The following is a 15,912-nucleotide window of genomic DNA, read 5'->3' as shown; positions in this document are numbered from 1 at the left end:
GAGGAACAAAGACCATGGTTAGAATTCTTGGTATCATAACTGACTTCATCAAGACCTAGAGAAACTCATGTGTGCGTTCATCTCCAGCAGGCTGGACTATGCAATGGTCTTTTGACTGGTCTTCACCAAAAGGCTGTGAAGGAACTGCAGCTTATTCAGAAGGCTGCTGCCAGAGTCTTAACAAGAACCAAGAGAACCAAGCACATCACTCCTGTTCTTAAATCTCTACACTGGTTATCAGTAAACTACATAATTCATTTCAAAGTACTTCTACCAGTTTATAAATCACTCAATGGCGTGGGACCAAATACATATTGGATATCCTTCCTGTATACATGCCCAGCAGGGCTCTGAAATACTTAGGGAACGGTCAGCTGGTCGAACCCCCGGTCAGAACCAAACAGGCTTCTGCTGTATTTTAGCTACTGTGCTGCACACAAATGGAATCTGCTTTCTTATTGACTTTTATGTGGATCAGCCTTTGAGTGATTGTTTCTTATGGTGAACCTTCTGCACTGTAAACTGCTCACTCTTTAACTTTGCTTTTTTTAATCTCATTCTTACATCAAACTTTCTTTGTGTATTTTCAAATGTGATTTTAAAATCTGCTGTTTTATGTTGTCACGTTGATTTGAATGTTTAATGTTCTTGCAGCTGAATTTCATGTATTAAATGTGCTATTCAAATAATGCTGCCTTGCCCGATTTCAAATACATTTTGTATATACATTTTTAATCGTTTTTGTTAATCAAAGGAAACACCACAATGTGAAAAAGTATCACTTTAAAAGTGTCATCTAGTTAAAAATACCACAACAACATAAAAAGAGACATTTGTAGGATTTATTATGTAGCACAGCTTAAGAAGCGCTATTATCATTTTAAATGCAGTTTTTGTCTTTAATGAGACGTACCACCAGTAAAAGGCTCAGGTACCTACTGGGTTAGAAGAACCTGATATATTTCTATTGATCTTGTCAGTGCAAGCATTCAGTGAAGGTTAAAGCTGTTATATGGTGCTCATTGTGCCTAATGTCTGTCTTCTTGCTGATATTAGCATTTATTATCTTCTGTATTTCTCATCTACTGTCTCTCTCTTTCTTTTATCTCCAGAATGAACCAGAAATGCAAAGATAACCTGCAGGCAAATGATCTGAAACTAAGAAAGGTTCTGACAGTGATGTCCAATCAGAAGCTGCTAAACCCATGAAGAGGTTAAAGGAAGAGTTCTAAAAGTTTATTGGATATTGGATTCCTGTCCACAAATACCCAAACACTTGGAATAGATAAACAAAAGCTGGAACATTTTGGTTTTCTGTTGGATATAATTTTACTGCTGTTGGCTGATGTCACCGCTCACCTCCATCCCCTTCAGCTCCTCCGGGGGCTGAGCCAACCGGGAGGGGAGCATGGGCAGGAGGGTGGCTGAACCAACCAATCCGGTGCCGGCATTGGGAGTTCCACTGGCTGGAGGGCGATGGGCCCCGTTGTGCAGCATTGGGGTGCAAACATCTCCAAGACTGCGGACTCTCCCATCCATCAAACGGCAGGGCAGCCAACCAACCAATGCACATCAGCCCCTCACCATGACAACAGACAAAACAATGACATCAGAGGCCAGAGAAGTTATCAGGAGTGACAGCAACAGTCTGCTGGTGTCCAAAGAGACATCTCAGAACGAGATCAACAGCCTGACACAGGACGACATGGGGTCACAGGGGTCTGGTAGTGGAGTTTACTGTCAAATCAAGACCATCCAAAGAAACCCCAAGGATCCAAGAGATAAAAAGACAGCTCGCTATACAAACGGCAGTGTGGTAGCCTCTGATTTGGTGGGCGGGGTTTGCAGCGAGTCCACAGAAGCTACAGAGCCAGCACAAGAGAAGAGAAGAGTCCAATCTCTGCGAGGAGAAGGTCACCGCTCTGTGTTGAAGACAGGGAGTGCTTGTACGGCCGTACACGCTACTCCACCTCGGCCATGCCGAATGGTGACAAATTCCCCACATCGCCTTTGTGGGACATGTGGGAGGAGACGATCGCAGGTGACGCAGTGCACTGGCGCATGTCGCAAGAGGGCTGTCAGTCAAATCACAGCAAGTCAGACTTTACCTAATCCACCACGGAAAACATCTGCAATTTCCAGAAAAGCCTTCAAAGCTCTGAACTCCCAGCCCTGCGCCAAAACTACTGACAGAGCTGCCACACAGCAGCACACATCAGTAAAAACTGCTCAAATACCGCAGCTCTCACACACTATACCCAAAACACACAGCTCACACTCCAACCGCACAGCACAAGCTCAGGACAAAAGTCAAGAGACAAAGCAGCCGGCGAGGCCACGATCAGCAGAATTTACCTGTTACAAAGACACAGCCACGCAAACAACAGAAACACATCCACACAACAGCACAGCGAGCACAGACACAAATTACACACACAGTTCAGAGCCAGCCACACAGCCTTTACCTGACAAACACAAGCCTCAAATCCAGAAAACTGATGAGCATCTACACACAGCAGTCCACAGTACCTCTAGGCCTCAAACGCCTTCCATTCATATCGACTCAAAATCCAGCAGCATCCCAAGTCTTCCACCAAAAGGATCCCCCCAGATGACTAATAATTCTAAAACAGCTACACCGGTAATGCAAACCAAAAACCAGGAGACCACAAATGCATCCCAACAACCCTCAGAACAGATCAACACAAAGCAGAAGAGCAAACCAGCCGAAGACCATACTCTGCCTTGCAAGACTCATATGAAAGCACAATGTAACGGAGCTCCAGGAGGACTTTTTGATGGACGTGCTGTGAAAGCACCACACGGGCTGGAGAGACAGCTACAGAATGTGGAAGAGAACCTGTTGTCCAATCAGGAGAAGATCAAGGTGCTTCTCAATGTGATTCAAGACCTGGAGAAGAGCAAGGCCTTCAGCGAAGGGTGAGAGATGGGATTTGGAGAAAGACAAACATAAAGGAGAGCAGGGGGGAGAGAAAGGAAAGAATGAAGTGTAAAATTGGCTAAGTTAAGAAACCAACGCAGATAGCAAAGAGAGGAGACGAAGATAAAGATAGGTATTCACTGCAGAACCACTGCTCAAGCAAGAGTGCACTAGAGTGATAAAAAAAAGTAAAGAAAGGGAGCAAAGAGATTGTCAAGGGAGTGTGCAAGATTGAGAAAAGAGCATGTTTGAGTTTTTATAGCAATATAAATAGACAGGCTTTCAGGTTTGTGTAATAGCTTTTAAATTTCCGGTCTAGAGAACTGCGGTGCGAGTGTGTGTGTGTGTGTGTGTGTGTGTGTGTGTGTGTGTGTGTGTGTGTGTGTGTGTGTGTGTGTGTGTGTGTGTGTGTGTGTGTGTGTGTGTGTGTGTGTGTGTGTGCTCAAGTGTGACGCAAGTTAAATTGATGGTTTCTGTTTCCCTTTAGTCAATGTTAACATCCTTATTTTTCTATTTTATTGACTTAAGAGTGTGTGGTCCCAATGGGGCGATATGCCGTTTACCTTTTTTTTTCCTGCTAATTCTTTTTCTCTTGTCATCATTTTTGTTTTTCCTAACCTGCCCCAAGCAATTTATCTGTTTCCACTTCCACTGCTGCACCTTACTATGCTATATTCTGAGTTTCAGCTTATTTTATTTTCCTTTTCAAATCTTCACGTTTATATAATTTTTGAAAACCTACAACTGCAGATCATGTCTTTTCACATAAGAAGTTTTATTCATTCATCTCTGTTTGTCTCTAGGTATGTTGTTATTTTTTAAATGAAGATGGTTACCAGTGGCGCTCCCGGATAATTTTCATAGGGGTGGCCAGATGGGGCCAGAGAAAATTTTGTGGGTAACAGGCATATTGGTCTGTGTGGTAACTCTTGGACAGTTTAGCCTGTGGTGATGCATTGCATGCTCCTTTATTCTTTTTCATTAATAACAATACCAATATGAATTCAAATTTGTAGAAAACAATTATTTCAGAAAAAGACGTTTCAAACTGTTATCTGGACTTTTATTTTAAAACGTATTGTAGAATTTGGAGAACAAAAAAACATCCACAAAAACTATAGATTTAAACTTTTGTTTTGAAAATGGTGAGCAGGACTACTGTCTACTTTTTATCTGATTATTTATTTACTCTTTAATTGTATAATTTCTATTGGGTTTTACATTTATGTCTGATTAAACAATATGAATTTATGGTTTGTTAATATGATTCATTAAAGAACATTGGTCTCCTTTGTTGTGGCCAGTAGGATGGCCAGCAATTTTCTAGGGGTGGTCCTGGCCACCCATAGCCACCCCTGGGGTGCACCCTTGGTTACTCATGTTTGTTTACAAAGATCTAGAAACTCGATCTGAGGTAATAATTTAAAGGTAAGTCAAACACTTATGCACAGCTTAATGTTGTCTGCATAAGGATAATACTGTACAAATCATAGGAAATAAGATATTTTGTAAGTAGTTTATCTTTTAACTAAAATTGATTTGTAACCTAAATTCTGGCAGGGTTTCTACTTTCTACATTTTCTAAGCTTTAGATTTTATATTTTAACATTTGCACATTTCTCCTTCCATTTTATTTCCCTTCTTCCTACTTCTTTCAGAGTTAACAGATGTTACTTGCTGAAGATTAATCCAGATTACTTTGTAATTAATGACTAAGATGCATAATAAGACCTAATATTTAAGCAGCCTGCCTAAAGCCACACACACACTAGGTGTGTTTGAGTGCTTGCATCACATGAAGAACAGAAGAGAGATACTGAGAGTGAAGAAAGAGAGGGTGAGACAAATAAATGAAAATGAAAGACAAACATAAAAAAGGAGCAGAACAGCTACTTTAGAGGGGATGTGTGTCTCTGTTGCTGCACCAGAAATTAAAGTCTTCCAAGTGAGCCTTTGTGATAAAAGCATCAGCTGAGGTAAAATGTTGATGCTGTGTTCTTCTCCATTCCTGAAGCAAACACTTGTCTTCAATGATGCTTTGGTCTGCCATGGAGACTGGTGTTAGAGAAAATGAATGAAGCCTGTGACATCACGTTAAAAAGTCAGTTTCACTACGATGAAACAGTTACTCTTTTATGTAATGGTTCAGTCAAAGCCAGCAATGAGATCTGGCACAAAAACTGGACACGGTAGTCATCACGAGTCTAACCAACTAACACTCTCCATCCTTGTAGTCTTGTTTATTCTTGAAAAGGCTTCCTAGAACCAGCGAATGTTGCTTAAGCACCAAATAGTGTGTGTGTGTGTGTGTGTGTGTGTGTGTGTGTGTGTGTGTGTGCGTGCGTGCGTGCGTGCGTGCGTGCATGCGTGTGTGTGTGTGTGTGTGTGTGTGTGTGTGTGTGTGAGTGAGAGAGAGAGGGACCACTTCTGAACATGGCTATATCTTATTTCTGCAGTCGCAGCTCATACAGAACCGGGCAAGACATAAACAACTGTCCGACCTGCCAGAGGACAGCCTGCATCATTTACAGGTAACATATTTGAATTGTTGAGCTTACTGAGTAACACACTTCTTCGACAGCTCCTTTTCACCTGTAGGACAATAAACCAGAATCCGTTTCCTTCACAAGTTTCAAAAATGCTCCATTTTTTTTTGTTTTTCTTCTCAGAGCTTTTAGGTTTTATACCAAACGCCATAAATCTTTGTATTTACACTCCTCCTTTACACCCAGCTCACTCTCAGCTTTCACTAACTCTTGTATTTTACTAGGAAAGGGCAAAAGACTTGAGATTTCATTCATCAACACTGAAAGGTAGACTAGAAGGGAAATTTATTTACACATAAACTATGTTCTTTGAAAACAGGTCATTTGTCTCTACAAACTACAGTCAGCTGGTGGGACCTAAATAGATAATCCCACTTCTATTTTCTTTACGATCTGCATTAAGTAATCTGCACCTCAACTCACATTTTCTCTACCATTTCTGTAGGATGCACAATCTTCATGATCACAACTTTTCTGTGACTGGTTTCTGTTGCTCAGCCCTGCTTTGTTCGGTCACCACAGCTTCCATCACTTTGTTGAACGAACAACCAATGTCCAATCTTCCTTTTCTTTGTCATGCTCAGATAAGCTGAAGCTGCAGGTTTTATGTGAGGCTTTATGAATGATACTAAACACTATATCCACAGACCAACGGCGGGCCTGCAACAAAATCTTCTTGTTGTCAAAAGCAAATCTCCATTCCTTTAGCATTCATAGACTATCTCTGTCTCCATCGATTAACTTTTTATCCCACTACTTTTAGTTTGCTGAGGATAAAGACACATTTTATAGAAATGTAGCTTTTTCAATTTTCTTTTACTCTGAAAATAGCTCACCTCATGGCAGCCCATTTATGCATCTCCAAACCTCATTTTTATGCCTGTTCCTTTGTTTGTTCTTTGCAACAAAGCCACACTTTTCCTTCTTCTCCATCTTTCTTTAATTTTTACTGCTCTATGTATTAATTAGCACAACAGAATCTTTTTAGCAGAGAGGGATAATGAGCAGCGAGAGAGAAGGACTGTCACACTCATCTGCCAACTTCAGCTTGCACAAGCAAATATGTAATATAATAAATGCACAACCACGTGTATTCCTCTGCTGAATCATTTTATACTTTATTTTATATGAAAGTTGTTTTTTCAGCACAGCAATTTGTATTATTTTTAGAAAAAGTTTATTTATTTATATGGAATTTGTTGTTTTTGCACAGCATTTTAAAATATATTTTTAGAAATAAAACATTAATTATTGGAAAAAGATTATTTTTTGTGGTTAATATAATAATCACTCAGAAGTAAAGTGTAGAGATTAGAAAGCATCCATGCATGTTATCACCATTTTGGTGAAATCTTGAATATGAAGAAGAAAATCCAATCGATAACGCTTCCTTTTACAGTCCCCTATTTATTAAGTACTTACATGGTAATTACGTAGTAAGGTAAAGTTCATCATTCTGTAATTAAAGTGTATAATTGTAATAAAGAAGAAGAAAAAGAAGAAGAAAATATCATTTCTATAGCGCCTCTCAAGATAAAAATCACGAGGCGCTTCACAAAAACAAAAAAATGTAAAAATATAAAAAAGCATTTAGAAAATGTTTAAAAATATATTTAAAACGAGCAAAAATAGGCAATTGGGATTTTAAAAAAATGTTAAGAAAGAGAGAGAGTGAATAGGAAAGAGGGAAATCAGTGGATCCTGAGGAAGGTGGAATAGGTGGGGAGAGCAGAATAAAGAGAGAGAGGTGAAGAAGGTCATACAAAAGCCAGCTTGAACAGGTGAGTCTTCAGCTGTTTTTTTAAAGGAGACCACTGAGTCCACTGATCTCAGGCTCAGGGGGAGATAGTTCCAGAGTCTGGGGGCCACAGCAGCAAATGATCTGTCACCTTTGGCCTTTAGCCTGGTGCTGCACAACCAGTAGGCTTTGGTCACTGGACCTCAGGGACCTGCTGGGGGTGTAGGGACTAAGAAGATCACCAATGTAAGATGGTGCTTGTCCATGTAAGGCCCTATAGACCAGAACCAGGATCTTGAAGTGAACCCTGAAGTTGACTGGCAGCCAGTGAAGCTGGAGGAGAAGCAGGGTGATGTGGGTGTGTTTGGAGGACTTGGTCAGAAGCCGAGCACAGGCATGCTGAACCACCTGTAGAACGTAAAGTGTAATTATTGTGTAAAGCAGTATTTACTGGAATGATTAATAAAACTAAAAACTATAATTGAACCTGAGTTACATGGTAATAATAGTTTAAGAACTTACTATGTATTTACTATGTAAGTACTTAGTAATTAGGGGACTGTAAAAGGAAGCGTTACCAAACAATCTTTTACATATCACCTCTCAAGATAAAAATCACATGGTGCTTGACAATAACAAAAATTGAAATATAAAAATGAAAAAGAATGTCAAATGATTTAAAAATATATAAAATAGGAAAAAGTAACAATTGTGATAAAAATGTAAGGAAATGGAAAGAGAAAACAAATAACAAAAGGTATTCAGTGGATCCCAGGAAAGGCAGCTGAATGAAGAGAAGGTAGTGATGAAGAATCAACTGAAGGTCACGCAAAAACCAGCCTGAAGAGGAGACTAAGGAGATAAACATGGAGTCATGTGCTCTCTCACACAATTTCATGAGATGTTGTGTCATCAGTTGACACTCAAATGGTAAATAGTCTGTATTTATATGATGCCTTTTATCAAATCAAATCAAATCAACTTTATTTATATAGCACTTTTCATAAAAAAATGCAACTCAAAGTGCTTTACAGATTAAAATGGCCCCATAGATCCCACATTCCCATCCCAGCCCCCCTCCCCAAGTATAAAACAATTAAAAATTACAGTTCCCCTCCCGCACCCAACTTCCAAAAGTGGACATACAATCACCCGCACACTCGTCCATGCATACACACACACACACACACACACACACACACACACACTCGTGAACACCAGAGTAAACAATAGGCTGAGTTCAGATGGGTCAGGTAATGAACGACACATCATCAGCGGAGCCATCTGCCCTGGCAGCAACAGATCCACGGCAGCAGCCAGTTACTGGGCATCCCGAATTGTCGTATATTGAGGCTTGGTCACACGCGTCTTTTGTGTGTGTGTGTGTGTGTGTGTGTGTGTGTGTGTGTGTGTGTGTGTGTGTGTGTGTGTGTGTGTGTGTGTGTGTGTGTGTGTGTGTGTGTGCAGGGTTCCCACGCGTCCTGGAAAACCTGGAAAACCTGGAAAATGATAGTCCAATTTTCCAGTCATGGAAGACACATGGAAAATGGGGGGAATTGCTAAATGTCCTGGAAATTTTTGAGTTGTCCTGGAAAATAATTTTCCCTCCTTGTGGATAAACAAACGGATTAAACATTTTGGGCAATATTGGGCTGTAGCGCTTCTCCTTTCATTTCTGCATCTAGCTGGCACAGTGCCCCACATGACGCCTCCAACCAATCAGATTGCATATTCCCCTTCAGTTCCAGTTCCACTTCTGTTTTTCCAACTGTCTTTTTTGCTAGATTTACAGATTTTTCACCCCTAGATTTATTTCTCCAAAGAAGGGCCAAAAAAAGCGACTCTGTTCACGAGTATTGCTTTATCTCAGTTGATAGAGCGAGAGGTTTTTCTCTTTCTCTCTGTTGAGCGACAAAGGAGCAGTGGAGAGCTTTTGTTTTTTTCACTCATGCGTTGAGACGAGCGAACATGACGAGAGCTTCGGGATAGCAACGGATAGCAGGTAGTCTACCGGACCCGCGCTCCACTCAGTAATTCATACTAGTTCTATCGTCCGACAGCAGAAACAAAAGTATGTGAATGAGAAAAATGTCATGAATTCGATTCTATCAAAAATACTAAGTATGTGCTCAGAGGACAGAGCCTCAGCTATTCACACTGTTTTTAGCTAGCTACACAGACCGCAGCCAGGAGGCAGTGAGAACTGAAGACTGGCATGGTCATTGAACAAAGTTTTTAACGTAATTAAATTGAATTCAACACGGCTAAATTAATAACTAGAATGAATTTAAGTGGTAAGTATATATTTATCATAGTAATGCTACGTACAGTCCAGACTAAAATGGTAGCGAACAACTACAAGTACTTATCTCTGAGGTAGAAAAAAAATATTTTTTCAGGTCCAATATGTCTGTGGTGTTAGCGGGAGATATTAGCCTAGTCATCTACCCTGAATCTTGTTTCTGGATGATTGGACTAACCTAAAATGACCAATAATGGAACAACAAAATGCAGTTTAACATCCAACTATGTTAAAAAAGCAGTAAAGTGTAATGTGGTGTGTACAGTAAGTATAATACATAGAATATGAAAGATATGAAAGAGCTAAGGTTTGAACAGCAGGCCTAATTTATTGAATAAACAGTCAATATAAACAGTAACAATCTTTCAAAATATGTCTTTGTGTCCTTTATAGGCAGGAGTGAGTGATGTCAGAAAGACGGTGCAAATTCAAAACTTTTCAAAACTGGCTTCTTGTCAGCCCCAAGACTCTCTGCCTGTGTGTTGGGGTTTACCCCGGTGGACGAGAGGGGAGCTTCCATGTGCCTTCGGGTCGGGGAACGGGTCCTGACTGTTGTTTGCGCTTATGGGCTAAATATCAGTTCAGAGTACCCACCATTTTTGGAGTCCCTGGGACGAGTGCTAGATAGTGCTCCATCAGGAAACTCCATTGTCCTACTGGGGCACTTCAATGCTCACGTGGGCAATGACAGCATGACCTGGAGGGGTGTGATTGGGAGGAACGGCCCGCCTGATCTGAACTCGAGTGGTGCTTCATTAGTGGACTTCTGTGCAAGCCGCAGTTTGGCCATAACAAACACCATGTTCGAACATAAGGATGCCCATTGGTACACTTGGTACCAGGGCAGCCTAGGTCGCAGGTCGATGATAGACTTTGTAGTCTTATCATCTGACCCACGGCCATATGTTTTGGACACCCGAATGAAGAGAGGAGCGGAGCTGTCAACTGATTACCACCTGGTGGTGAGTTGGATCAGATGGCAGGGGAAGATGCTGCATAGACCTGGCAGACCCAAACGCATAGTGAGGGTCTGCTGGGAATGCCTGACAGAAGATCCTGTCAAGACGGTCTTCAACTCCCACCTCCAGCAGAGCTTTGACCGCGTCCCGAGAGCAGTGGGGGACATTGACTTCAAGTGGGCCTTGTTCCACTCTGCGATTGTTGAGGCGGCTGTTGCTAGCTGGGGTCGCAAGGTGGCCGTGCCAGTCGTGGTGGCAACCCCCATACCCGCTGGTGGACACCAGAGGTTCGGGGAGCCGTCAGGCTGAAGAAGAAGGCCTACAAGGCGTGGCTGGTCTGTGGGTCTCCGAAGGCAGCAGACAGGTACCGGATATCCAAGCGGGGTGCAGCAGTGGCAGTTGACAAGGCAAAATCTCGGGCGTGGGAGGAGTTTGGTGAGGCCATGGAGAAAGACTATCGATCGGCTCCAAAGAGGTTCTGGCAAACTGTCCGGCGCCTCAGGAGAGGAAGGCAGTAACTTGCTCACACTGTTTACAGTGGAGATGGGGAGCTGCTGACGTCAACTGGGGCTATAGTCGGACGGTGGAAGGAATAATTTGAGGAGCTCCTCAATCCCTCCTATGTGCATTCCGAGGAGGAACCAGAGCCAGGAGACCTGGAGATGGACTGTCCAATCTCGGGGGCAGAAGTTGCTGAGGTAGTCAAACAACTACACAGCAGCAGAGCCCCAGGGGTGGATGAGATTTGTCCTGGGTATCTCAAGGCTATGGATGTTGTAGGGCTGTCGTGGTTGACACGTCTCTACAACATTGCATGGTCATCAAGGGCAGTTCCTGTGGAGTGGCAGACTGGGGTGGTGGTCCCCATCTTTTAGAAGGGTGACCTGAGGGTGTGTTCCAACTATAGGGGGATCACACTCCTCAGCCTCCCTGGAAAAGTCTACTTCAAGGTACTGGAGAGGAGGGTCCGATCGATAGTTGAATCTCAGATCGAGGAGGAGCAATGTGGTTTTCGTCCTGGCCGTGGAACTGTGGACCAGCTCTATACCCTTGCAAGGGTGATGGAGGGGACATGGGAGTTTGCCCAACCAATCCACATGTGTTTTGGATTTGGAGAAGGCTTATGAATGTGTCCCCAGGGGCACTCTGTGGGGGATGCTCCAGGAGTATGGGGTGGGTGGCTTTCTGTTAAGGACCATTCAGTCCCTTTACCAGAGGAGCTTGAGTTAGGTCCACATAGCTGGTAGTAAGTTGGACCTGTACCCGGTGAGGGTTGGACTCTGCCAGGGCTGCCCTTTGTCACCGGTTCTGTTCATTACCTTTATGGACAGAATTTCTAGGTGCAGCCGTGGTGTGGAGTGTGTCGAGTTTGGTGCCAGGATAATCTTGTCTTTGCTTTTTGCGGATGATGTGGTCATCCTAGCTTCATCCAGCTCTGGCCTTCAGCTCTTGCTGGGTAGGTTCGTGGCCGAGTGTGAAGCGGCTGGGATGAGGATCAGCACCTCCAATTCTGAGACCATGGTTCTCGACTGGAAAAGGGTGGCTTGCCAACTCCAGGTCGGGAGAGGTCCTACCTCAAGTGGAGGAGTTTAAGTATCTCGGGGTCTTGTTCACGAGTGAGGGTAGGAGGGATCGGGAGATCAACAGGCGGATTGGTTTGGCGTCCGCAGTGATGCGGACGTTGAGCCGATCTGTCGTGGTGAAGAGGGAGCTGAGCCAGAAAGCCAGGCTCTCGATTTACCGGTCGATCTACGTCCCAATCCTCACCTATGGTCATGAGCTTTGGGTAATGAACGAAAGAACGAGATCGCGGATACAAGCGGCCGAAATGAGTTTCCTCCGTAGGGTGGCCGGGCTCAGCCTTAGAGATCGGGTGAGGAGCTTGGACATTCGGGAGGGACTCGGAGTAGAACTGCTGCTCCTCCGGATCGAAAGGAGTCAGTTGAGGTGGTTTGGGCATCTGGTCAGGATGCCTCCTGGACGCCCCCCTGGGGAGGAGTTTCGGGCATGTCCTGCCGGCAGGACGCCCCCGGGTCGACCCAGGACACGTTGGAGAGGTTACATCTCCAATCTGGTCCGGGAACGCCTTGGGGTCCTGCCGGAGGAGCTGGTGGAGGTGGCCGGGGAGAGGACGGTCTGGAGCTCAGTTGGGATGCTGCCCCCGCGACCTGGACCCGGATAAGCGGAGGAAGATGACGACGATTTCAATCAGCACAGTGAATTAACCTGGTTCAGTTGCTGAGCAGAACAAAAACATGACATGGAGATGACTTGATGATGCCACACTGTCACATCTCTGGTATGAACTAAAGTAGAGAATAACTTCTGTTTTAGTTGTGTTGCATTGTAAGTAGAGGAAAGCAGGTGGGATTGTGAAAGACAAAAATCTTTCCACAACTATATTGTCAAAATAACGGTATAGGTAGGTACAATATCATATCTGTTTCTAAATATATCGGGATATCGGCAAACCGTAGTTATGATAACTTGACTTGTACACTGAAAAAAGTCTTGAAAATGTCCTGGAAAAGTCCTGGAAAATAATTTCAAGAAAAGAGTGGGAACCCTGTGTGTGTGTGTGCATCCTGTCTGGCTGTGAAGCAAACAGAATTGATGTCTGAATGCTGGTAACAAGCCTTACAGATTTACTCTCAAGTGGAGCATCAAAGCATCTGCTTTTAATGTCACGCCTGGTACTTAAAACTTTATTGTTTTTTTTTAATGCTTTGTCATTCCGACAAGACACAGAGACAGAGGTGAAAGAGAAAGGAAGAGACAAAAGATGGGGGGGGGAGGGGGGGGTCCACAAAAATAAACAATAATGAACAAGAATATGCTTCTAGACCTGCAGAAAGAGAGAAGACAAAAAAGAAAAAAATAATAATAAAAAAATAAAAAAGGGACACAACAACAATACCAGAAGATCAAGCTATCACTGCGTCAACTTGATGAAGACATATATAATCAACATTGTTTAACTGAACAATCACACGATAATAAATCACAGTTCATTAAGTGCCCATCATAGCCTTAAGACCTGTGTTGAACGTGCCCAAGTCCATACTTATGAGAGCACCATGAGAGCACCTGTGTGTGTACACGCGCTTGTTTATGTAAGGTTTCTCTATAGGAGCGTCCAATAGAGAGTGTGAGGGGCCAAAGATCTGCCCCCTAAAGATCTGCAGGAGATGGAGGGAGCTCAAAGTCCCAGAGATCCAGGAGTTGCCCCAGAGCACAGGAACTCCAGGGAGACTGCGACCAGAAAAGCCCCCGCCCCCCTTGAGAGGCGCAGAGGATCGCCCCGGGGGGCCACAACCAGCAGCCGGCAGAGTCCCAGGAGATTTTGGCGGCAAGCCCACAGGCCCACCCGCAGCCTCCCACCCCCTAGCCGGTCGAGCCCAGGACCCAATGACCCGGGACCCAGGGTCGACCAGCCCTGCCGGGGACCCAGCAGAGCCCAGGGACCCAGACCCCACCAGGCAGCCACCAGGATTGGTCAGACAAATGCCAAAAATCTTAAACTGCCTGACCCGGGAGCCACAACCCAGGCAGACCAAGGCACCGCACTCTACACCAGGTGTGGCAGGGAGAGGGGAGACGAAGATCTACATAATCAAAATAAGTCCCAGGAGAAGGGAGGAGTCAAAGGCCCCACCTGAGATATTCAGTCATACACAAACACAGTCACACACTCCCTCCCTCATGCTCACACATGCACATACAACCAAAGACTTACAAAAATGCACGCCGGACACCCACTCATGCTCCCCATACACACTCTATTCACTCTGGTCCCGGTACTGCTGCACATGGGGGTACAACCACAACCGGTTCCAAGAGTTCGACCCTTTTTGCTGGGGTGCTGATGAGCAGGCTCCCCCGCCCAAAGCTGAGCACAGCAATCCACCACCCCAGACCCCAAACCGATGGCCGGATCTCCCTTCTAACCTCGAGCACCGGGAAGCTAAGCGACAACAGAGGTGTGCTAAGACCACTAGTCTCCGTACACCTGCTCCAACATGGTGTTAGTGAGTGTTGATGAGGTGTATTCCATGGCTGTGGTGAGCGGGCAGTGTGGGCATCGTCTGGCCTATGCCAGCTGATGCCACCACACGACCCCAATTGCACCCACAGCCCTCAGTGTCTAAGTGCAGTTTAAAATTGGAAGTGGGCACCGGCACTTGGGATGAGGCTGAGAAATCCCCCTACCAAATGCCGTTGGATGTGCTCACTCCCAAGGCCCTAAGTGTGTGTTTGCGTGGAATGTCGTTGGTTGAAGTGTTTAAGGTGCAGATAAAATTGGGGGGCAGGTTGCCACAGGAGTGCGGAAATGGGGTCCATACCTGCACTCCCTGACTTGTCCACCCCCCAAGGTCTTATGTGCATGTTTGTGTGATGAGGAGAGAAATGTGTGGGGATGGGGAGGAATAGCTGGTTGGGCTTAGCCCTCCAGGTAACCAGCTCCCCCACTGGCCCCAATAGCCACCTCTGTTGTCAAAATGCCACCCAGAGCATGGAGACCCCAGCCCATCCTGTCAGGGCCTAAAGCAGCAGCATCACAGAGCCTCACGGAGTCCGAGGGCACCATCCCAGCCCCACCCCAGCAGAATATCTAAGCCCATCCCAGCATTTGCACAACTTCCAGACTATAAAAGATATAGGACATCCAGGTAATGTTGGGTCCTCCCCCTCCTGGACATCCCCCTCCCCTGTGATGGGACAGCAGAGGAGCCAAGGTCTACCCGAGGCCCCTGAACCAGAGTCAGGCACTGCTACATGTTCCTGCCTTCTCCCCGGCAGCATACATGTCAGGACCCTACCCCCAAGACACCGCCCAGATCCCCCCATGGGGCCGGCCACCCCCACACCCTGAGCCCCCAGGCCCCCACCCAGACCCGCCCAGGGGCAATGCAGCTGCCGGGCAGTAACCCATGGCCACCGCCAAGGCCTCCGAGGGGCCCCACTCACAACCGTCAGCAGTCCACCCCTTGAGGCAACCCAAGCACCTCCAGAGGGGGGCAACGGCCCTCCAGTCCCAGACACCCCCAGTGAACCCACCTACAAGGAACGTCCAGATACTCCAAACTCAGACCCTCCACCCCCTCACCCACACCATCCCGCAGGACAATATCAATGGTCCCCCGTCATCGCTATGTGGTGGAACCGATCAAAGGAGCCCAGAGAGATTGATTTGAAGGGGAAGCAGAGGCTATATCAAGTGTAATATGATCTAACAAAAGATTTCTATACTGGTTGATGCAAAGACCATCTCTATTTTTCCAATTCAACAGGATAGTTTTCTTAGCGATGCATATGGCAGTCAGAACCACGCGAGCCAAAGATGTTTCAATCAGGACATTGTTCAGGTTTCCCTGTAAACAAAGAGAGGGGGAGGTTGGGATATGACATTTCAGACACTTTGATAG

General features: G+C 45.1%; 2 protein-coding genes across 2 annotated transcripts in view; one reads left to right on the top strand and one right to left on the bottom strand.

The window, feature by feature from the left end:
• Window positions 1-15,912, bottom strand: part of dock2-like (dedicator of cytokinesis protein 2) — a 175,592-nt gene that overhangs the window by 61,633 nt on the left and 98,047 nt on the right. The window lies entirely within an intron of this gene.
• Window positions 1-15,912, top strand: part of LOC129162859 (protein INSYN2B) — a 45,460-nt gene that overhangs the window by 20,423 nt on the left and 9,125 nt on the right. The window contains exons 2-3 of the mRNA XM_054739090.2: window positions 1,113-2,940; window positions 5,398-5,472. Coding sequence (XP_054595065.2) covers window positions 1,409-2,940; window positions 5,398-5,472 — 1,607 coding nt within the window. The 5' untranslated portion in view covers window positions 1,113-1,408. The remainder of the gene's footprint in view (window positions 1-1,112; window positions 2,941-5,397; window positions 5,473-15,912) is intronic.

This window comes from Nothobranchius furzeri, chromosome 1 (assembly GCF_043380555.1).
Source record: "Nothobranchius furzeri strain GRZ-AD chromosome 1, NfurGRZ-RIMD1, whole genome shotgun sequence".
Lineage (NCBI taxonomy): Eukaryota > Metazoa > Chordata > Actinopteri > Cyprinodontiformes > Nothobranchiidae > Nothobranchius > Nothobranchius furzeri.
The sequence above is the reverse complement of the archived record's forward strand: the minus strand, read 5'-3'. Positions and strand labels throughout refer to the sequence as shown.